The sequence below is a fragment of the Rhopalosiphum padi genome, chromosome 3 (genome assembly GCF_020882245.1).
Source record: "Rhopalosiphum padi isolate XX-2018 chromosome 3, ASM2088224v1, whole genome shotgun sequence".
NCBI classification, from domain to species: Eukaryota; Metazoa; Arthropoda; class Insecta; order Hemiptera; family Aphididae; genus Rhopalosiphum; species Rhopalosiphum padi.
In genome coordinates this window covers 36,260,146-36,283,623 of record NC_083599.1, presented here as the reverse complement: position 1 = coordinate 36,283,623, position 23,478 = coordinate 36,260,146, and the positions used below count along the sequence as shown (strand labels likewise).

General features: G+C 26.0%; 1 protein-coding gene and 1 non-coding gene across 3 annotated transcripts; one reads left to right on the top strand and one right to left on the bottom strand.

The window, feature by feature from the left end:
* Positions 1-898: 898 nt before the first annotated feature.
* On the top strand, positions 899-1,093 carry LOC132928108 (U2 spliceosomal RNA). Its single transcript, XR_009661982.1, has one exon. It is a non-coding gene; the product is annotated as a U2 spliceosomal RNA (small nuclear RNA).
* A 5,994-nt stretch (positions 1,094-7,087) lies between these two features.
* On the bottom strand, positions 7,088-15,967 carry LOC132924401 (caprin-2-like). Of its 2 annotated transcripts, XM_060988689.1 has the most exons (10): positions 15,237-15,967; positions 11,796-12,029; positions 10,623-10,784; positions 9,611-9,772; positions 9,439-9,541; positions 9,220-9,374; positions 8,985-9,131; positions 8,617-8,914; positions 8,011-8,253; positions 7,088-7,948 (listed from the first exon to the last, which is right to left on the bottom strand). In XM_060988689.1, exons 1-10 carry the CDS (start codon positions 15,312-15,314, stop codon positions 7,836-7,838), a joined length of 1,695 nt encoding a protein of 564 aa, XP_060844672.1. In that variant the 5' UTR covers positions 15,315-15,967; the 3' UTR covers positions 7,088-7,835. The 2 variants fall into 2 exon arrangements, with proteins under 2 accessions (XP_060844672.1, XP_060844673.1); XM_060988690.1 differs by lacking the exons at positions 11,796-12,029; positions 15,237-15,967 and adding an exon at positions 11,250-11,363.
* Between the last annotated feature and the right edge of the window lie 7,511 nt (positions 15,968-23,478).

Genomic DNA, 23,478 nt, shown 5'->3' with positions numbered 1-23,478 from the left:
TTAATGAAATCATAAGTAGGTAAATGTAAAATGTAAATATTTATGTATTCGTAAATTGTAGTTAAATATTAACAGAATAATGTATTTATTCAATGATTTTAAAATATATTTTATTCTTAACTTTCATAGAAATATTTCAAAAATATTTTATGTAAACAGTATTAATGTGTTATAATATTGTATTCTGAGGATTTTTATTTTACGATTCGGGTCGTGTATCAGTGTATCACAACTTACAGACTTTAAGTGGACGGCTATACCTATCTTGTTGTCTCCGTCTTACAAACGTACAAACGTACAACAAAACATTATTGCGTTCACCAGAATCCATTTTGTGCTGATAATTGTAATATTATAAAATTGTCTAATAATTTATTACAAAAGATTACAAACACAATTCCAAATAAAAAATTAAAATCGATAATTTTGCAATACTGTTAGTTATTAAATTATTTTTGATTTATGAATATGCCACAGTAGTTTAATCATCAATAAATTGGTAAAGGCCATCGTTTTAATGTAAAAATTGCTTAAAAAAAAAAACAACAAGAGGGCGCCAATGATACACGGTCAGGGAATCGGTGCGTCGTCTACAAAAGACGCGGTTCCGTATTCGGTATGTACGTCGTGTTTCATTGACGATAGATAGCGCATTTGAGCTGTACCATTTGTATCATCGAACTGTGGTCAATTAATTTATGAAAAAATGTATTTTAAATCAATTATCGATGACAAGTGAGGTGTGGTTAAATACATTATTGACATTTACAGCAATTTTTCAAAATCCGGTTTTCGGAAAATCGATATTTTCGCTTTTTTCGAAAACGTCAAAATTGAAAACTGCAATCGTCTTAGAATCGTTTTTGCCTTTAAGATAGCTCTGTGAGTTTGAAAGAGTATCGCTTCTCGGCCTATCGGCTAAGATCAAAGTGTAGTATCTGTTCTTATCAGCTTAACATCTGATACACCTTTCATTGAAAGGTTCAAATGTTAAACTAATTTTTTCAAACTTTGGTGGAGATTTTGGGGCTTGCTCCTGCTCCACCGCGGGTTGACCCGGTATTGCAGTACCACCGGGAACGGCCCACATAATAAAATGATCTTTTTTTTAATTACCTTCAATGGGAATTCAAAATCATCAAATTTTGAAAATTTCCAAATTCAAAATCCAAAATCACGAGATTTTGGATTTTCAAAAAAAATTTGGTTTTTCCTTAAAATCAAATTATGCGTATATTTGTACATTTGTACATACGTTGTATCGTATTTTTTACCATAACGGTACCAAGGTACGAATATTATTTAATAATTTAGCCAAGTATGTTAACAAATCTAATTCATATTTACAATTATTATGAAAATATATTGTTTAGGCTATGGGCGCTACGATATCCATGGAACTAGATGAACTAGTAGTGCAATTGTATAATTGTATAATAACTATTTTAAGTGTTATTTGATTATTCTTAACAAGAGTGTTGTTTTTTATTTAACATTGCAAAGACTAATTACAAAATGTTCAAAACCTTGAACCCAAGCGTTTTTTAATCTGTGTTAACAAATCGACGTGCATTGGTGTCTGTCGTGTGCATACCACACTAATACACTATCATGACCCCCACTTCAGCTACGTATACTGCTGTGTTAACACAACACGGTTTTTAATAGTAAATTGACTACTCGTTGTGTCGGCGGTACGACAGCAATAAACATAAAAATAGTGGGACTGCGGCTGTAAACGTGAACATGTGTGTGAAAGAGGCTAATAACTATTTCATTAAATAATTTTTTATATTTCACGAAATCAATAATAATATTACCGTCATTAAAATAATAAAACATTTAAAAACAATAGAATTGCTTAATTCTGCATTTCGGCGATAAAAAAAAACTACTTATTAATATTTAAATGTTTATTATAGGTATATTTTATTAAAATTTAACATTATTTTCTTGAATAAATGTTTGTTTTGTTTAATTTGTAGAAATACTAGGCAGTAGAAACCTACATGAAAACATGGTAATATATATGATATTCATATTAATTTATCTTATGATAATTAACTTGGAGAAGAACAAATTTATAAATTATTATAATGTACGCTATGAGTTATAGTATAAATAAAATGTGTATGCTATTTAAATTAAATTATATATGTGTATAATGTATTGACAAATTGTCTGTGTAATGAAAATATTTTGTTTTTTATTATTAATTATGAAATTGAGACGCTATAAAATACTTATTACCTTCTATATCCAATTTGTGTTTTTATATAATATATTATGTACCCGTGTGGCTATGTATGATATCGACATATCGCTATATATTATATACATAACAAATTTGTTATATTATTATACTATACTGTGTTGTACTGTTGTCTACGTCGATCACTTCAACGCACGCTAATACAAATGAATTATAAAATATTTAAAGCACTTATAAACCGTAGTGTTCCACACAGCAACCGCATAGAGCGGTCACCGCTGATTAACCAATTTTCGTATTTTCTTATTTCTTGAATAGCCATCATCATGACTTAATCCTATGTTGATAATAGTGGCGCCCACCCCTATTACTAGGTGTAGCGGTCGCTACACCTTGAAAATAAGGGGAGGGTGGGTACTAGGTAATGGGTATAATAACATAAAATAATTAACTTGAAATATGTTCATTATTAATTATTTTTATAAAATAATGATAATGTTATTATATTTTTTTCATGCTTTATATTTCGTAAACCGTTTGAAATAAACAGTAAACCACCTATACTGTATACTATTTACATAACACTCGAAAATAAATTTTTATTTTGAAGGTTTTAATGAATTTAAAAAATATAATGCCTGTTACATATTGGTATGAATGTATATTGGTATATCTCTTTAAAAATTATTACACCTTATTCTGACAAAACACAGATTATATTGGTTGGTACCTTAATATTTACTAATATTATCAATTAAAATTATATGATAAAATGTATAAAATAATATTATTTTGACTTTTGAGTTTATAAGGGGATGGGAGGGTGGGTAAAATTATTATTTGCTACACCTGAAAAATATATCTTGGGCGCCACTGGACTTGATATACATAATTGTTATTGACCAACTAATATTTTGATATTTAGTGACTACTAACTAAGACTTTATTGTTAAGGGGCCTCAATACAAATAATACAATACATATTTTGATTCTGAACAAAAATAAAATTTGAACTCGACAGAAAATTGTTTATAGATCGATTAGATCGTACAGAATACTTTGTAAATATTAAATGATATATTATAATCGAAATAAAAACTTGAAAATATGAATTTTTTCAAATCATAATTATAATTAAAAACGGAAAATGTTTTGTACGATCTATAGATATTTTTGTGATGAATTTATATATTTTTTCAGAATCAAGATCAGACAACGTTAACTGATTTTAATTTTGTCTAATCAATAAGTAAGTTGTTGTAAAATTCGTAAAGGGAATTTTTATTCTTATCGAGTTGATAATGCATTTGCATGCGCGTACGAGTGGCTCCAGCTGTTACCCGCATAATTTCACTCGCACTAATAATCATTTACAACTAACCATGTATCCCGGGCGGCTATTATAGACGAGATTATAAATTGCCTAAATGTTGCCACTTAAATATTAACCGTAGTGAAGCGTGAAGCCACTTAAATTTAATTACCATTACTTATTACATAGGTAATACATTTCTTAATTTAGTTTGATAGTATGACCATTGATTATAAATATTAGATAAATACTAGTATTTATAATTAATAGTATGACGTATCTAATGAAGTAATGAGTAATGTATAATACAACAACTGTTAAATCATTCATCAAAAGAAATGCAGGCTTTTTGGCATGTAGTGCAGATATTTTACTGTTTTAAATATTTAAAGAGTAACAATGAAAAATTGGAGATTTATATTATGTATTATGTAAAAGGTAATTGACACTGTAGGTGATATTATATTATATTATGTAGTCTTATAAAAAATTTACTTCACAATTAATTTTAATAATTATACATAACTAATAATATTTGGTGTAAATAACGAATCGCGGACAAAAAGTCCGCTATAAAAAAAATTTGATCTAAAAGTCTGGATTCATTTTTTATAGTCGGACAAAAGTCCGAAAATATAAAATATTTTATATTTCTAATTAATATGTATTTATTTTGAAAATTTTAAAATGCTGTTCATATCATATTATATTTTCGTATAACTAACAAAAATATAACAGAAATCCACTATAATAATAGTATAGTTGGGTACCTATAATAATGACAAATATATATATTTTTTTTTATAATTATGATATACTTTCTTTTTTTTAGTTTTGTTTAGATTGACGTGTTTATAAATAAAATAAAATTCATTGTTTGTTAAAATGTATTTAGTTACAAATACATTTTGATATTGTTGATCTATAATGTGTTGTAAAAAATTATATAATTATAAATGAAAATAAGAAAATAGAAATAAATATAATAATATCATGTGTATAATATATAATATCTATAAAGATTTTTAAAATAAATATTAATTATATAAAATATTTTTTATTTTCGGACTTTTTGACCGATTACCGTAAATAACATTGTATACAACATAAGTTCAGTAAGGTAAAATTATTGAATAGCATCTAAATATATCAAAAAGACAAAGATGTGTAAAAATAATTATTACAACCGTTTTTTAAATGGGTACCTAGCCACCTAGGTAGATAGGTACTCAATCTTCAATAATACACTCAATTACTCGGATACTTTTATTACCTATATTAATTTTGTGTTGACTGTTGACTTAATTTACAATACATAGGTATTTAACAAAAATTCAGTGTTCAATTAAACACACAGGTATTATTTTTAATTTTAATTCGTCATTAAGGAATCGGTACTGCTCTACTGTATAAAATGTATAATAGATGTCGAGGGTTTTATTATTAACTATTATGAGTTAAATTTGAATTCAATGATAAATCATTGCATGAGAAAAACGAATCTGAGCAAAGACTGTCGGACTATCAGCAATCAGCCTATATTATTAATCATTAATTTATTATATTAAGTATACTTATTTTAACGTATATACAATAATGCTATTAAAGTAATTTATTTTAGTCTAGTAGTGTAAGTTAGGATGAACTAATATTTTTATTGGAAAAATTGTATTTTAATTTTGAAAATACCATAGTATGATTAAAAACGTTACAAATACCCATGAATAATATTTTAATTTTTGTTTAAATGTCTAATTATAATAATTATTAATTTCATCTAAATTTGAACATAAAATGTAGTTAAAAAATCATATAGGTACCTTAAGACCTTAACCTTAAGATTTTTTCTTTGTTACAGTATCCACTATTTATTAGAAACTTCATATCTATTAATTTGTCGATCCTATAAAAATTGAATATTTTATGAAATTTTAACAACAAGATTATTTACAAATTTTTGTGATTCTGCTAAAATTTAGACACTAAATGATTATACATAAAAATTATGCCTATATGTCTTTAATATTTTTAACTTTAATAATTTTACGAATTCGGAATTACCTTATGAGATACCTAGCATAAAGTTTTCAATATTTTTGACTTATCAAAAAAATGTTGAAAATTCAATTTTGAAATAATTAACAAGTTAATGTGTCTATGTCTATGTTGTTATTTTATTCATATACAAATCATACATTGTATATAATATATATTTGAGTTTAACTAAAGTAGTGTAATGAGTAGGTATATAATTATGATTGTTTTCTAATATTTTTATAGATATTTAGGTATTTTTAAAATCTACAAGAAATAAAAACATAAAACAAATAATTTAATAAATATTATTAGGTACCTTAGTCCTTGTCTCCTTGACCACATTATTTATATAGGAAGTTCTTTTTATGATTATAATACGTTTTATGTATATTTTTCTGTAAATACTAAATATACATTGTACATACATTATACAGTATATTCAGTCCTGCAAGAGAACAAAGTTCTTCAAACATTTTACACATTAATAATCACAGACTATCGGGCACTCGTCGAAGCCTTATTTGTTAATTTTTCTTCAAAGGAATCTAACTAGAACAAAAAGATGGTTTGCGGCACATTTGCTTCATCGATATTGATAGTTGATACTGACCACAGTCTAGAAAATATTTTAAGACCATAGTTAAACTTATAACCTTACCTAAGTACCTATTGTAACTTCTAAAGATAGCCAGTCAAACATGATGTAGCCAACATTTCATCAATGTTATCATAACTTGATCTAGCAAAATAGCAAATCATTATAGGTGTTCCCTGGGCTATGTTATTTGAACACATTATGGTATATTATCTAATCTATTGCTGTTTATTTTTAAAATAAATAATTTTCATATAATGATATTTGGTACCTAATCAAATTCTCTATAGTGTGTATTGGGTAGTTCAGTTTATGTACACGCATTGCACTTAAATTACCATAATACAATGTAAAGGGTTTTTGATATTTACTGTTTATGTTAATAATTGTTTTAGTTCAATACACTTATTCCGAGGTGTATCGTCAATTAATTTAATAGTTCAATAAAATATTTATGCAACCTATTAGAATGACCAAACTATAAAATTTAAATTAACAATTACATTTACTAAATAGAACAATTTCATTCATCATTTTTGTACTTGCATTTTATTGTTGTAAACCCATAACTTCTTAGTACATTTTTATTAAATATTTTATAATTCTATTATTTTTATAATATAAACAAAAAATATAAAATTGCAAAACTACAAAATTTAATATTATAAAATAAAAAAACATTTTATCTCTGCAGCAACACAGGTTTCACTATAAAATAATCTGATATTTAATGTTATTAAAATTTGTTACAACAAATACAACATAATTCAAACATGTTTTTCATCAATTATTATTAATATTGGTTCTATAGCATACTGATTATATCATTTTTAGAACTGTACAAAGCTCTGATTTAAATTCTTACTTGCAATGCATTTTGTATTCATTACATTATATATATAAAATTTAATTAATAAAAAAATACACTATGTTATAATATAATATAATATAATTGTCATACATATATTTTAGTTTCAATTAAACGTACAAATGTAAAACTATAAATATAATATATATAAAATCAAATAAGGAATCTATAAAGGAATTTGTCGAGTATTTAATGTTGTTTAAATTCATAAATACACAAAATGCATTAGTTACATATTATTGAAACTTAAGTTTCATTAATACTTAGATTGTTCTAACAACATAAAAATAATAATGATGAACATTGTGGAGAGAACATAATGAAATAATAAATTGTATAGAAAACCACCACCAAGAAAATAACGCCAAATATATCCCCTGACATAGTAATTTATTAACTTTAGATACATATACTGTTATAACATTCACAAAAAAAAAAAAATTAACATAATTAATTAAATCAGAAAACTTGAAATTACATTAAAATATTTATCTATTTCATGCAGTTTTAAATTGCTATTTTTTTAAATTATACAGTCATAATTCAAGAAAAATAATATTATATATAGTTTGATGTAGTGCATATTTTGAGTTTAGTAAATTCAAATACTTAATAAAGATAGAAAAAAATATGGATAATTCAATTAAGAAGATATAATAGTATTTGGTATTATCTAGAGCTTATAAAAGTTTATATAGACTCTTTAGTATTATGTAATAAGTTCATATTTAATGAACAAAAAATGTATACTGTTCAATTTGCACAGTATAATATTAAATAAGGTAATGAATTTAATAAAGTTTGATTTTCATCAAGTTTGCCGTGAGATTCTAGAATACTCATTAGATGTATTGGTATTGGACTTGTACGAGCGATTATTGTAAACGTATGAGTTGCCTTGTTGATAACCTCGAGATGGTCCTCCTGTATAAATAGAAATTGTTAATTTATATTTAATATCATATTATGTAATATGCATAACTAACCTTCTCCTGTATATGAAGCTTTAGGTTTCATGGAAGTAGATCTTTTATTATAATCATTTGAGTGGCTCCTAGGATTACTACCATTAGAATTAGTATAATGCCCAATATTATGTTCAAGCAATTGCTGCCCATAATTAGTTTGATAATATGTTGAATTATTAGAGGAAGTAGTGACAGGGTATGACTCTTGTTTATTGAAAACCACTGATTTTTGCAATAACTCATCGAGATTTTCTGTATATCCTAAATTGATAATTTGTTTTAAATCAACTTTATTATGTTTGAATCTATTGGGTAAAATAAGATGACTTTCTTATATTGGAATTCTACATTACCTGGAGGTAAGACAGTCGTATATTGCATGTTTATAAACAAATTTAAACATTATATAAAGATTAATATATACTATCAAGAATATTACTCTTTTAAAAATAATTTTGTGTTATTTTAAGCTAACTATCTTTTTTGTTATACCTTTTACTAATAAATACTACAAAGCTTAGAGTACTAAACCAAATTAAATTATTTAAAATTATAAAACACCTATATCTTATATTTACATAATATAATAAAATATTGTACTTGATAAATAATCATTTTATATACCATTAGTAACTAAACCGAAATTAGATGAGGAATTTTTGGGCGATGGTTGAGTTGGTTGTGCTGGTGCTTGGTTTTGTTTATCTACTTCAGCCATTTGAACCCAATTATTCTTTGTGAGCCAATCATTATTTGTGCTATTATTAATCATTTGAGCCATTGACCAGTTTTCTCTTGGTAAATTATTACTATCTCCTGATTCAGTTCTATTTTGCCAGTTTACTTCAGGTTTTCCTGTCCAGGAATTAGAGTTAGAAATATTTACATTCACAACATTTTCTAAATGATTTTGTTTTGTTTCCTGAATAAAAAAAATTTGTTATCAACTACATTTATTTATTTGAAAAAAAAACCTTGTATGAAATAGTTACCAATTGTTGGTGTTGTGGAGGGGAAGAGAGTATTTTTAAAATGGCATCATCTGTTGGTCCATGACTACCGTAAATAGAAGATGAAAATGTTTGAGTTGGTATAGAATTCAGGCCAACACTTATAATATCTTCTTCAAGCTGAGAATCCTGAAATATAAAAGTAAAACAAAGATTTATAAAGAATTTTTACTTATTTTTAAAATTTGAATTATGTACTTAATAATTATATAAATACTTGTAAAAAGTCAAATGAAGTATTGAATACTGAATCTGTGGTATTTCTACTTTTTTGTAGGTTTTGTTCAACAGTATTTCCACCAATATTGTTATTTGTAAAATAAATTGTTTCGATTTTATTTGGAGTGAACTCTACATTAGGAATACTAGAAACTAAAAAAGTAATAATGAATAAAATAACTTAATATTTATTAAAAATCAAATATAAGTAAATTACTTGGTATGTTATCTGGTGAATCATTACTAATGGAAACTGTTGGTTGGTGAACATTTTGAAATATGTTGGATCCTAAACTATTATCTTCATTAATTGTATTAACCTTAAATATAATGTAGTGTAATAATCAAACATATTATCTAGACAGTATAATAATATATATTGTACAAACTTCTTTGTCAAGATGTTTTAGTTTTACTATATTGTTCAGATAGCCACTTTTTTCAATTTTTAACAAACATTCTTTTAAATGTGCATAACTTGTACCAGCTACAATATTAGGTTTACTATCTATAAGCTTCATGTAGTGTTTGGAAACAGTCTTAAGTTGATCCTGTAATTTAAAATACAATAATAAAAATTTGAAAACCACATATTCACTAATATATTTTCACATTTAAACAGTATTGCTATTATACATTTAAAAACTGATAAATATGCACTAACATATTATATATGCTATTGCATTAATTATTATTATTTTTTTATTACTTTTATTAAAAATATAAATGAGAAATTGTTTAATTTCAGTTTTACACAACACGTATTTTAATATATTTGATTATACAAATTATTACTTTTAACTAAATATTTAATTAACTTATATGTATAACCAATGTATCTATACATAGAAACGTAGCTACTCGATACCAGTGTATATTGTGTATAACTAATTTTTTTTGATAACCATGTTATTTATTGCCTTTTCTAAATCTAATGTTTATATTAATTCGTTAAAAAGATACACAAATTTACAATAAAAAAATATTTTATTGGTTTGCTGAAAAAAATCCAAAATTTGAAAAACAAGAAAATGCGAAAGGGAGTTGAGATCAACCTGTTGGCTACCCCTGGTATAATATATAGTATTATAACTTATAAATGTTATGTTTCTTTTGTATAATAAACATACACTTAGTTTAGTCTTTGTTTACATTTAACATTTTGGTATTTGCTACGTCTTCTATAACCATGGCTTTTTTTGTTTTAATTAATATTAGTAATTATTAATATAAATAATTATTGAAATAATCAAATCCAAAGTCAAAAGTAATGTGTTTTGAAAATTATATTGATATAGTACCAATAATTATAAAATAAAGATATCATGGAAATACTCCTACTAATAATATTTTTCAAAAAGCAATTTGACTTGCGAGTGCTGTTTTCTTATTTTAAGTTACCTCAAAAAGTGGTTTTCCTTCTTCTACTCTCCGTTTTGGAGAAACCATTTTAGAAAAATGTGATAATTTTGAGAGTTCATCGTCAGTCAATTGTACTGCACCATTATTACCAGCTAATAAATCTTGTTTCACAGAGTCATCTTTAATACTTTCCAGTATATTCTAAAAACAAAGATATATGTATATGTTAATATAAGGTCTTTAAATACCTATTGGTTTTTAAAAATATCTACAAAGATATAAATGTTATATTAATTATTAATATGGAATGCTTAAGTGTTAATAAATTAAATTACACAATTAAACTAAATGAAACTTATCTATTATAAAATTATAAGTTTTAAGCTTCATTAGCATTCGGTGTTAGATTAAAAAAAAAAACACATTCATAAAATTGGACAATAATTTATTGTTGAAATTGTGTAAAATCTATATTAAATATTATGTAAAATATATTAGGTTATAGATACATATTTAAAATAATACAACAAAACAAGAAAAAAACTCAAAATAAATTCATTTACCCAAGATATAAAATAATTAATTTATTAATAGTTATAAATTATAATATTACATCAAATAACATGATTAGTTTAAGCAAAAAAAAAAATTGTGTAAAGTACTGACCAGTGAATTATATATATTGACTAATGGCATCCCCGAAGAGGTTCAAGATGAAATTGAATACGAACACTTGCCTAAACTATATGTTAATATCAAAACAAGACTAGTATTGAAATAATGCAATTGCAATTTATTCCCTTTAAAGAGTTATATGTGTGATAAACATTAGAATTGAGATATTAGAATAAATAAGTGATTTTATTTACTTTCCTAAAAAATTTACCATTATAATTGATATACAACTGTAATAGATAAATCCAATAGATTTCTACATGTATTATATTGTATTTTTGAAAATATTGTACCAACAAAATTTAGTTTCCTAATAGTATGTCTCAAATGAGAAAATACATATAAAAATATAAAAAATAATAAGTATATTTCAATTTTTCAAGTCAACATTAAATTATTAATTCAAGCATTTATTTATTATTTTATGCATTTAAACATAGTAACTAAATAATTCAGCAACTAGAACCTATATAGTAAATAGGTAATTAAACCATAATTTTTTACATTAAATTACTTATTTTACTTTAAAGAAATTACCTGAAAATTTAAAACTTGCTTGATTTTACTATCAACTTTAGTAGGAAGCTTTTCACCATTTGTACTGTTTCTGATTTGTTTTGCTGTTATTAAAAGGGTATTTAACTGGTCTTTTAAATTTCTTGCGAAATCCAAAGTACTAACTACTTCACTAAATTTTGATGCAGCTAGTAACTGATCATCGCTTAATTGCACTCCTTCTTCTTGTTGTTGGAGGTATCCTTCTAATTTAAGCTAAATACAATAAAAAAAAATTAAAACAATAATATTAAAAAATGTCATTTAAATACATAATTTTGAGATTAACTTGGTAAAAAAACTTTTAAAAATCAAGTTTTTTATTTAATTATATCATACCTATAAATCTGACAAAATATTACTTTATAATTTTATAATAAACAAAAATGAAAAAAAATAAAAATAATATTGTATGAATATGAATACTAGGCTTACGAGAACATGTGCAGCCCATGAATTTTATATTACATTGTAGAGTAAGAACTATATGACAGGTATGATCATGTTAAAATATTAAATTATTTTAAGATTTAATACAAAAATATTATGTTAGTAATAAATTAATAATGATAACGAGAAAAATGCAAAAAGAAAAAACTTAATAGTGGCAAATTCTTAATAGTATTGATGGGCTTGTATAAAATGGATTAATATATATATATTATTTTATGGATACTTCATTACCAATTCATTAAGAGATTTCAATCACCATTGTAAAATTCTTCTCGAAATAATTTAATTAGACGATTAATAATATAAAGTGATATTTTATTACATAATATAGTGCCAAGTTTTTCAAAATGTCTACTAGTTGTTGATGTTTTAGATTATTTTAATAAATAACAATAATTTTTATCACATTACATATTATTTTATGCGTAATACATTAAGTTCAATAAATGGTTTATTGGATCCCTTTATACTTTATTGGATATGATTTTTAGAAATCTTTTGAAAATGTTGATGAATAGGTAATAGTTCATTATGATAGGTTTAGATGGAAACTATTATGATTTGAAAATTATAGTACCTAATTTATTTTATAATTTGTAAAAATCAGTGGCGTAGCGTGGGTTTCAGCTTAGTGTATGCATTGAAATAGTAAGTTAATAAAATTGTGGCGGGCTACGCCCCCACACCCCCCTTTACTCTTCTTAAAATTTAACTTGAAACATACAGTGACACAATGTTTTACGTGTTTGTTAATATATATTACGTAAGTACACAACACAATATTGTATTTAATAAACAAATAAGAATAATTCGATAGACGACGGCTGACAATAGCGTATGCAAAACTGATCTTGCATACACAAATGAAAAAAACATGACTGTGAGCATTCTATGTTTTGTTATTAATATTATCGATAAGAAATATAAATAGCTGTAGCTGAATGTCTGGTACCCGTATGCAATCGCCAACGTGCATACTGCGTACATAATGAACATGATAGGTACTAGCCATTAGATATAGCGTGGCGCGGTCAAAAAATCTGACTAACAGTAAGACATTTACAATAAACAGTCAAAATTATTAGATTATTAGTAAATAATTTAATTTAAAAAAGGTACCTAGTTCTCAATTGAAATAAATATGTTTTTTATTATCATTACTAATGGAATATTTCTGAAATAGGATAAAAAAAAATCTAAATATTTGAAAATATGGTCTTTAAGCACTTAAAATTTCCAAAAATTAGATTTTTAATAAATGCATGATAAAAGTACTGGTAGTACTCAGATAGTGGATTAGACAGAAAATGTAAAGAAAAATGATAAACATTTGAACAATGACATATATTTACATCTTATTTTTATCATTAGATATTAATACATCCTAAATAAGGTTTAATACCTTATAAATGTTGTTTTATAAGATTATATAAACCTTATAAAATAAAGCAAAAACAATGGTAATAAAGATATATAAATTATATATAAATCAATACTCCTATTCCAACTAGTTTAATGACGAATATAAATATTATTATTTGAAAAAGGATAAAATAAAGATGAATATAGGTGCAATTTCAATAAAAAATTGAAGGTGCTAAAACTTGCATTTTCTAAGCATTTAAATTAAACTATAATTATGAGGCATTAATAGCTTTTTTGAGTAAAATGTTTTCCAACAATTTCACATTGAATACTTAAATTTATTTCATTTTATAATAATTAATACAATGTAATTACAATTTATAGGTACTTTATATAAGTTATATACTATATTAGTATAATGTCTAATGACAAGTTGTTTTTTTTTTTTTTATTTGATACATAAGTACAAAAAAAAGTTAAGAACCTACTACTACCTGTCTACAACCTATTCAATACAAATATCACAGACATATCAATGAATCAAGAAAATTAAAGTTTTAAGAATAACATTAATTACCTATTCTAATACATAATATATTCATGTAGATACAAGATACTATTACTATAGGTTCAATATACTTTAGCTAAGCTTCATAAAAGCAATAATTTATTGCTCAATATTTTAATTTGGATTTGTCTATTGGTTCACAGCTGTAGAAAATTTTAAAATCAGGAAATAAGTATCAACTGGTCTTCTGCCATCATGAGCTGAATCCCAAATTATAAAGTAATAGGTACACGATAAATGATTGCATTGACGTTGCATATCTATAGTGTTATTTCAACTATACTATTGCTAAGAATATTCAATATACTATAACTTTAGCTTAAAGGTACATTACTTTAAGGTCGAGTTTATGTTAGTCCACAAACATCTTACTATATATAATGTATTTCTAACTTTGTGAATAGTTAGTTGGTACATCATAGGAATTATAATTTATTAATTGATGTGATTCCTTAATAGTGCTTATACATGTGTACTATACTTACTATGCTGAAACTTTTGCTCTATACTCCACTCAATGCAACAACATGGTTGACACTAAATACTAAGATCTACAGCCTATTATTAAATCATTGATAACAATACTATGTATTTTGAAAAATTCCTTAAAAATAAACTACCCACAATTTTTTCAATTGCCTATTTATATAACTAATACCAACCATATAACCTATTTTTTATTTAAATAATAAAGAGATTTAATAAAACATAAATAATATTGATCTAAAATTTAACTAAAATAAACTTTTATAATAAAACAGGCACAAGTTTCTATTTTTAATTGCTGGGGGTATTAGACTGAAATTGAAGAATATAATCACTTATTGACAAACTTCAAAAGTAAAACCTAATACGACTTTAATATAAACAGCAATCATAAGAATACGAGTAAATTCTGGAGTGTTGAATCATAATAATAATGTGTGGAACAAATATAACATTATAATTTATAGTGGTCAACAAAACGAGAAATATTGAAAGTTCGTAACGGTGGAGGGAAATCGATTGCGATAGCGATAAAACGACATCCAATTTACCTTGCGTTTTTCCAGGTTTCTAATTTTGTGTTCGATGATCAACATCGTCTTTTGCATCAGATCGTCGTTGGAAGTCATGTTTGTTTGGGCCCGAGAAAAAGCAGACGGTCGCTCGAGACACAATGCAGCACAAAACGGATATACGTACGAGACGACGAATTTTCACGATTACAACTTACAGTGTTGGCATACAACGGTTTGACACGTACAAGAAACGATCAAACGAAATAGATCGCGATCCAGTGGGTTTTACCGGATGGACGACCGATAATACGAACACAGAACGCACCGCCCGACAATCGGTGGAATTGCGACGGACGAAAATACGAAATGGCAGAGATGTTATTGTTCGATAAAACACTGGGGAAAACTGTGAAGATAATGAGAAGAAAAAAATGGACGATAGGCCATGTACTACAATATTGTTTACGCGTGAACGGTGTGCGGTAACTGGTGAGTAGTGGCGGTGGCGGCGGCGGTGGTGGCGGTGACGATGATGATGATTATTATCACATCGTGAGACGAGAGCGCTGAAATCGCGGCGGCGGCGGCGAACGATCTCTCTCTCGCTTCGTCAGCCGAGAGCCGATGCCGCGGACCACGTTACCGTCGCTACCACAGTCAGTGGCAACACAGTCCAGTGTCCACAGACGCGGGCGGCACACGGCCAGTGGGACCACACTCCGCAGTGCCAGTGTACCACACGGACAGACTTCACCGCATTCATTGAGATTTGAGTTGCGGAGCCGGTGCGTCTGTGCGTTACTAAATTATTTACTGCGTAGTGCGTAATGCGTTACTGCGTAACAACTTACTGCGCAGACGCGCAGTGCGTTTGTAGTGTTTGTACGGTTTGCGGAGTGCCGGAGTGCGAATGAATGATATTGTAGCGATGCTGACGGTCTTCTCTCTTTCGTATACACATTTTGTTCGCGCCGCCGCCGCGTACTACAACTACGCCGTTGTAAATATATTCAAATCAGTGGCGATCTCTAGATTCTTTAATGGGGAGCCAGAGGGTTAGAAAAATGATAGCCAAATTTACCACCGGGCCGTATCACGCGATTTTAATGGAATACAATATAATCATTTTATACAAATATTATTTATCCACAGTAAATATGAAAATATTTTTGAGATACGTTTTGAGACGCGACACAAAAAATTTGTTCGTGATAAATAATCACCTCAGTGGAAACAATGTTGAACCTCAACCCATTGAGACGATTCCAAAATCTGACAACAGAGTATGGAAAAAAATTATGTCAAAATTACTCTTTACTTAATTAGATAAATGTTGTCTTTTCATACGTGTAAATGCTTTTATGTGAGTCGACGTAGACACTGGCCACATATGAAGCATATTTTAAACTATTGGTAATTAAAGAAATATTAAATAATTTAAATAACTAGATAAACCAAAGCACTAAATTTAGTTTCCTTATGAGCAGTTGGCACAAATCGAGTTTTAAATTGGTCGGTAGAAGGCGGATAACTAAGCCATCCTTGTAGGTAGGTATTCTAAAACACTATAAACAATAAACATATTTTCAGCATGTAATTTATATTTATTAAACAATTAATACAAATAAAATATTTTTTGAGTATAATATAGATACTTAATTATAAATTTATAATATTACCTACTATTTGTTTTTTATTATAGGTACTTACCGGTTAAATCAGATTGCCGGTTTGATACAAAATTATGCGATAATTTATAATTATAACTTACATTCTAACATCATGGTATTGGGCATTGGGCATTGGCATACCGCATACTCATTTTGTACCAACATTATCTAGACAATTCAGATGGTTGATAATAATTAGGGTTGTTAATTTATTTTATAATGCATTGAAAAACGCAGTATAATAATAAGCAATATAAATCTCTAAAAATATTTTGAAAAGTATAATAAATTTATTTAAATAAAAAAAAATATATAAAATACACTGTAATAGTATATTTAAGAATTATAATCATTAATCTGAAAAATATATAAATATTCATCAAGTATTCAAGTGTAAAATATATTATTTTAATTTTTAATTTAATTAAGTACGACGTACGTACGAATTACGTGTACAATATATTTTATAAAACGAAAATTGAATAAATAAAATGTACGTAAAAAGTTTTAATTGACGAAAATTATTGAAAATATTTTTTAGTCATTAAAAAAGGAAAAATAACAACAATGCCAATTAAAGGTCTAATAAATTAAAAATGAAAAAAAAAACGAAAATGAAATTAATTATAGTAAGTTAAAACTAATTTATTTTGGTACTCGTCTAATATGCTACCTAGTACCTACCGCTACTTCGTTGGTGTAGTATGATACCTACCAAAAAAAAAAAAATAATAATAATAATAATAATAATAATAATTTGTAAATAAATTTGTTGTAAAGTACTTAATAATATTTCTATACGCCATTATATATTATTACAATATATTTTATATTATTTTTACATAATTCCAGAAAACTTCTAATAAGTTGTGTTGCGTATGAATGGACCGCCCCACCATTCTTCTTTAAATTGTAGGTCTACAAATATGTTGCTCCTCGTGGTTTAATTCCGTATTTAGTTTTGACATGTCTCCATATTTTACACTTGATCGTTTGTGTTTGTGCGCCCGTTGTAGGATCAATAAAAAACTAGGAATGATTGACGGTTTCATGATGATAACCTATATCTTTTAAGAATTAAGGTACTATATGCTCGCCAGGGCCGGGCCTAGGGCCTGGCAAGGTGGGCGTCTGCCAGGGGCGCAAAATATCGAGTAGGAATGGGGGCGCAAAATTTGATATCATAAAATTTGAATTTGAAAATCTAAGCCAAAATATTTTAATATATTAATATCTGTTATTGGATGCGAGTTGATTAATACTGTGTTAATTCATTAATTGTGCTATATATTTAACACTTAATTTTTATAATTAAGCAACAAATTTACTACAGAAATTAATTTTCATACACGACGATCGACGATGGCTGTTATTGAATGGTATCGTAAAAGGAATATTATATTTTATTTATAATAATGTAAAAAATATTAAGAGGACGTGGCACCCCAGAAAAATTTCCCATGCCCGACAATTATAAAAATAGAACAACTATGATATATTATGTATATAAAATGGTTATCAGTTTTAAATCGACCAAAATAATATTTTCAAAGATTATATTAAAGTATTGAAATAAGCTATACAATATACACACACACAATCGTATTATTATATTACAAATTACAATAATAATTATTCGGTTATTTTACAATAGGCATTCGATTGAATGACAACGCGCATTACGGAGTTATACCATTGATTATAGAATAAATTATTATTAATTATTAATTATTAATTATTATTTATTTATTCTATAATCAATGGTTATACCTACCTAATCTACGCTCTTAAACAGTGAATCCTGAAATAGAACAAGGTAATTAGGTAAATATTCTAATAGAATTTATTTAAAATTTAACGATTATGAAAAATTGTTAGCATTAATATTGTATCATTTTTCCCATTATTTTTTCATTATTATTTTATTCGCACAAATTTGCGTACTTTTGGATTAAAGGACATCAAAACACTTTTTTTTTTTTTTAATTTTAAGTTTATTGGTGTATTATTGTAGTTAACACAATGAAAAATGTTTTGATTAAAATCCGAAGTTAAAAAAATGATTATTTAACCAAATAATGAGAGTATATATATAATGAGTAGACGGATAGCCGCGTGACATAGTGCCGACGACCGAGCAGCCGCCTATGTTTTACGCGTAAAAGTAGTTTGATTTACACAATGATAATTGATATTAATAACTTAAAATTGTATTTCAGAATTTTTTTTTCATAATCCGAAGTATATTTATGTGCTTAAGACGATGGTGTGATTTAAAATTGAATATATTTGTTGTTGCATACATATTATAAATTATAATTTAGTAAAATTATTGAGTTCACAACTCGCATTGTATTGTTGCGCAAACCAAATTTTACGAAATTGACTATAATAATTTTATCTTTTATAAAAAACTAGAAAGTATATCAAAATTATAATTACACCAGTGTCATTAACACAAAAAAACACTTAAGGTTACATAAAAAAAATTTAAAATCATTTATTTTTTTATTTTGTGGGGGCGCAAATTTTTATTTCGCCAGAAGCGCCGCTAATGATCGGCCCGGCCCTGATGCTCGCCATTGATCTGAATAAATAATTGATCTTAGTTCTATTTCATTTTGTATTATTGGTAATAAAGTTGCCTTATCTATTTTTTCCAGTTCAAAAAATCTTCGTTCTACAACCACATTAACATTTTTACAACACATACCAAAAATACACGGACTTCGAATGCGAGTACCGTAATTTTTTTGAGTTGAATGATCATCATCAATAATGTCAGCATCACCTTACACCTGATACATTTTCATCTACATTTGTCGTAATGAATCAAATGTACTTCCACAATAAAATGGAAATAATGAAATAAAATAAAAATAACTACGGTAGCCTACCGTCGATAAGTAGCATACTACACATAGGTATACAGTTTTTTGGTAGATACCATTTTACGGTAGGTAGCATATTAGACGAGTACCTTTATTTTTTCTATAAATTCACAACCTTAATAATAATAATATTAATTAAAAAATAGATATTTTATTAGCAAATTAATAATTAACCACATAATATAAGTATAAAGTTTTTTTGAAATTTTATGTTTTGAATTTATGGGTTATTTGATAAATTATAGTACATGGAATTTGTCCCATTAAAAAATGCACTGTTTATTGGTGTCTCATATCTGAGATTTTATTTTTAGATTATGAACGGAGTGATAAATGTATTGATTCTACAATGATGTGTTTTTTATTTTTATTTTTTATTATTTTTAATAATTTTATACTGTATTTTGGGGTAACACAGTACAGCCAGTACAGGGGCCCAGGAACTATAATACGGCAAGGGCCCAGGCAGGAATCCCGGTCCTCTGGCCCTGGCCAGGCCGACCCTGAAAAAATCTATTACAAGGTTATCCATAAGTTTTCCTTCAAGTAACTGTAAAAAAAAATGCCAGCGTCAATATAGAAAAAATTTTATGAGCGTAAGAAATGAAAATTGTTTATGAAATCAAGTAAAATAAAGATATATTACAATTTAAATATAGGTAATAATATAATATATCCAGATATCCTACTAATTATTATTGACTGGTAAATCATCTCCGTTCAGAATCATTTTTCGTATACAATGATACCTGTCATTGCATTCAAATTTAACACATCCGTTATAGTGACCAGTAACCTACTCTCCATCTACTACACAGCAGAGCGATACCCATATTACCCACCTTTTTTTTGAAACTGAAATTGGAGCTACTGGCTATACAGAATAATAATAACAGAAATATAAGCGAGTGAAAAATACATTGAAAGAAATACTTATTCATGAAATATTAAATATTGTTATAATAATAGTTATTACTTTATTAGTTATATACTTATACATATATTAGATGTATAAGTGTATAACTTTGACAGAAAAAATTCTAAGAGTAGCAATGAGTGCTGTATTAATTTTACAATGATTTTTTTTTTGTTTCTGATGACATTTTTTCTAATAAAAATAATTATTGTATGAATATATAACTTTAGGGTGATTTCTAGTAAAAAATTGAATACTTTTAGTTGGTACTTTGGGAAAATTGTTTTAAATTTATTTTTCATATAATCGAAAAAAAAATTAATTAAAGTAAAACTACAATACTTCCGCAAAATTAGTTTTTGTAAAAATCTTTTTTGTTTTTTGGGGTAATTCAGGTAAGTACTTGATATTTTCAATAATTGCTCACATAAATACTTCTCATGTAATATACATATTATAAATAAGTAAAAATGCAAAAATTTCAAAATATTTCTACTCATTTTTTAGCTACTTATAGATATTTGACTAGACCCGTCCAGAGGGTGTCTCCGGGTCAAAATTGACCAAGGCCCCCGAAGACCAAATAATTTTGAGGCCACGAGGGTCCAATGTGGCCATGCAAAAAAACAATTAAATTTTAATTGAAAATCCCTGACCTGTTACAAATTTAAGTTTCAACGACGAATCTATAGTTTTATTTGTATAAAATAAACGATAAATAAAAATAACAACATACTGTAATTAATAATTATATATCAATGAACTATTTTTTTTATTTTATACAAAGATTATACTGTTACAAACTTATAAAGTAAAAATGTCTAATATTTGTAATACACTATGATAATAAATAATAATTCATATATCATATGGATTTATATAGTATTAGGTAGTAAATTCCATGTTTATATTGATATTCGATATTCAATATAAAATTGTATTTCTCGTTAATGTCTACTGGAAATTCTTTGATTTAAAAATTAAAATCCTAAGTATTTTTACTTTAAATTGTTTATTTATTTTTGTGCATTTGCTTTTATCATTATTAAATATAATATACATTGACTATGATGTACATTAATAATATAAAAATAATTTGAATGATAATATAAATTAACATTAAATATATCGATACAAAACTAATTAAGTCTTAAGTTTATTTATTGTTATTTAAAAATGCTTTTGGTTCTACAAATAAATTAATACCTAACTGTTTCCTAGTTGTCCTAGTCATTGCACTTTTTTTTTAAAGTATTAATTACGAACTTATTACATAAGTAGTAATGTACTAATGTATTAATTAAGATTATAATGATTTTATATACTAATATTAAATATACCTATACAAATCTACAATATAATCAATACGATTCATACAATAGGGGTATGCTGTACATTAACTAAGTCCCAATACTTGAATAGTTGAATGGGAAAAAAATAATATACTAATTGAGTTCACGGACTATTTTGAGTAAAATATAAAACCAAACCACACAAATATTATACCTATACGAATATAGAGATGATTGCGTGATATGGACATATGGTTGATATCATTTTATACAATGTTTATCAGTTTATCACATACAAATTTTATCATTCAAATTATTTTTATTTTTATATTATTTATATTATATTATAAACATTAAACATACATTATTATTATATAATTATAATAATTAAATAATACAGAAGAATAAAAAATTTAAAAATGTATATAGGTAATTAAACAAATTTTTTCAATGTTAAAAATCATTTTAAGTGTATTTTAAAAAAAAAAATTCTGTTATGAGTGCATTAAATCGTATTTTTTTAAGGCATTTTACTTGTCTTTAGAGCATTTAAATCTCGACGTCGATTCAAACATGATAAAAAAAAAAAAAATAAAGAGCATTTAAACTTGATATTAAATTTTAATATGATATAGGTAAAAGATATATTATTTACATTTAATATAGATTTTTTTGTCATTTAAAAATATACAAATATTAATTATTTGTCAGTTTATGATACCACCATTTAAATTGTTTTCCCAAATAGGTACTTATTTCCAGTTAATTTTAGATACCGCATGAAGTCATGATATCTTTAGTTTGTTCAAACTCTTAGTAAGAATTTATTATAGAAATAATACGATCATAGTCATTACTGACCATGGTTTTGATAATATAGTTTTCAATTGATTTTATTATTGTCACGGTTTGTGTTTGAATTTCCTTCAAAACAGAAATCACTACAATTGTAGGAAGATGCTTGCTAAAAATTTAGATAGACGACAACGTCGTTCAAAAAATCATTCTCAATCGTATAACACCGCTACTTACTATTGTCTACTATGCAGCTAGGCGATCTACTTTCTCCTTACATTTTATTTTAAATAATAAGCAAATCATAATACCACTGCATTTTTAGTCTTTTTTGAGGGTTTCTCTGAAATAGTTACAGTAAATATAAATTATAATGTATAATAATGCTTAAGTCACTGGTGTACAAATATGATATGTTTAATTAAGTTCAGTGGTGGCTTGATTTATTTTTAACTCTCAAATCAAATATAAAAGTGAATATAATCCTACTATAGTATTACTCCCTATAAAAAAAACTTTTAGAACTTCATTCGTTAGGAATATAAAGAGATAGATAATTATATTAGATAAGTTAAGATGGATTGTATCAATAGTAATTACGGTACAAGACACTAAATGGTTATCAACTCTGGCCCTCAACTACAGGTCACAGTATAAATTTTATGATCATGGTGCATATTCTATACATTATATTTTTAAGATATTATAATTATT

Coding starts and splice junctions, on each gene's coding strand:
- LOC132924401 (XM_060988689.1), bottom strand. CDS start 15,314: ATGACTTCCAACGACGATCTGATGCAAAAGACGATGTTGATCATCGAA. Junction 9,375..9,438: donor TTCACCAGATAACATACCAA/GTAATTTACTTA, acceptor TTACTTTTTTAG/TTTCTAGTATTCCTAATGTA. Junction 7,949..8,010: donor AGCTTCATATACAGGAGAAG/GTTAGTTATGCA, acceptor CTATTTATACAG/GAGGACCATCTCGAGGTTAT.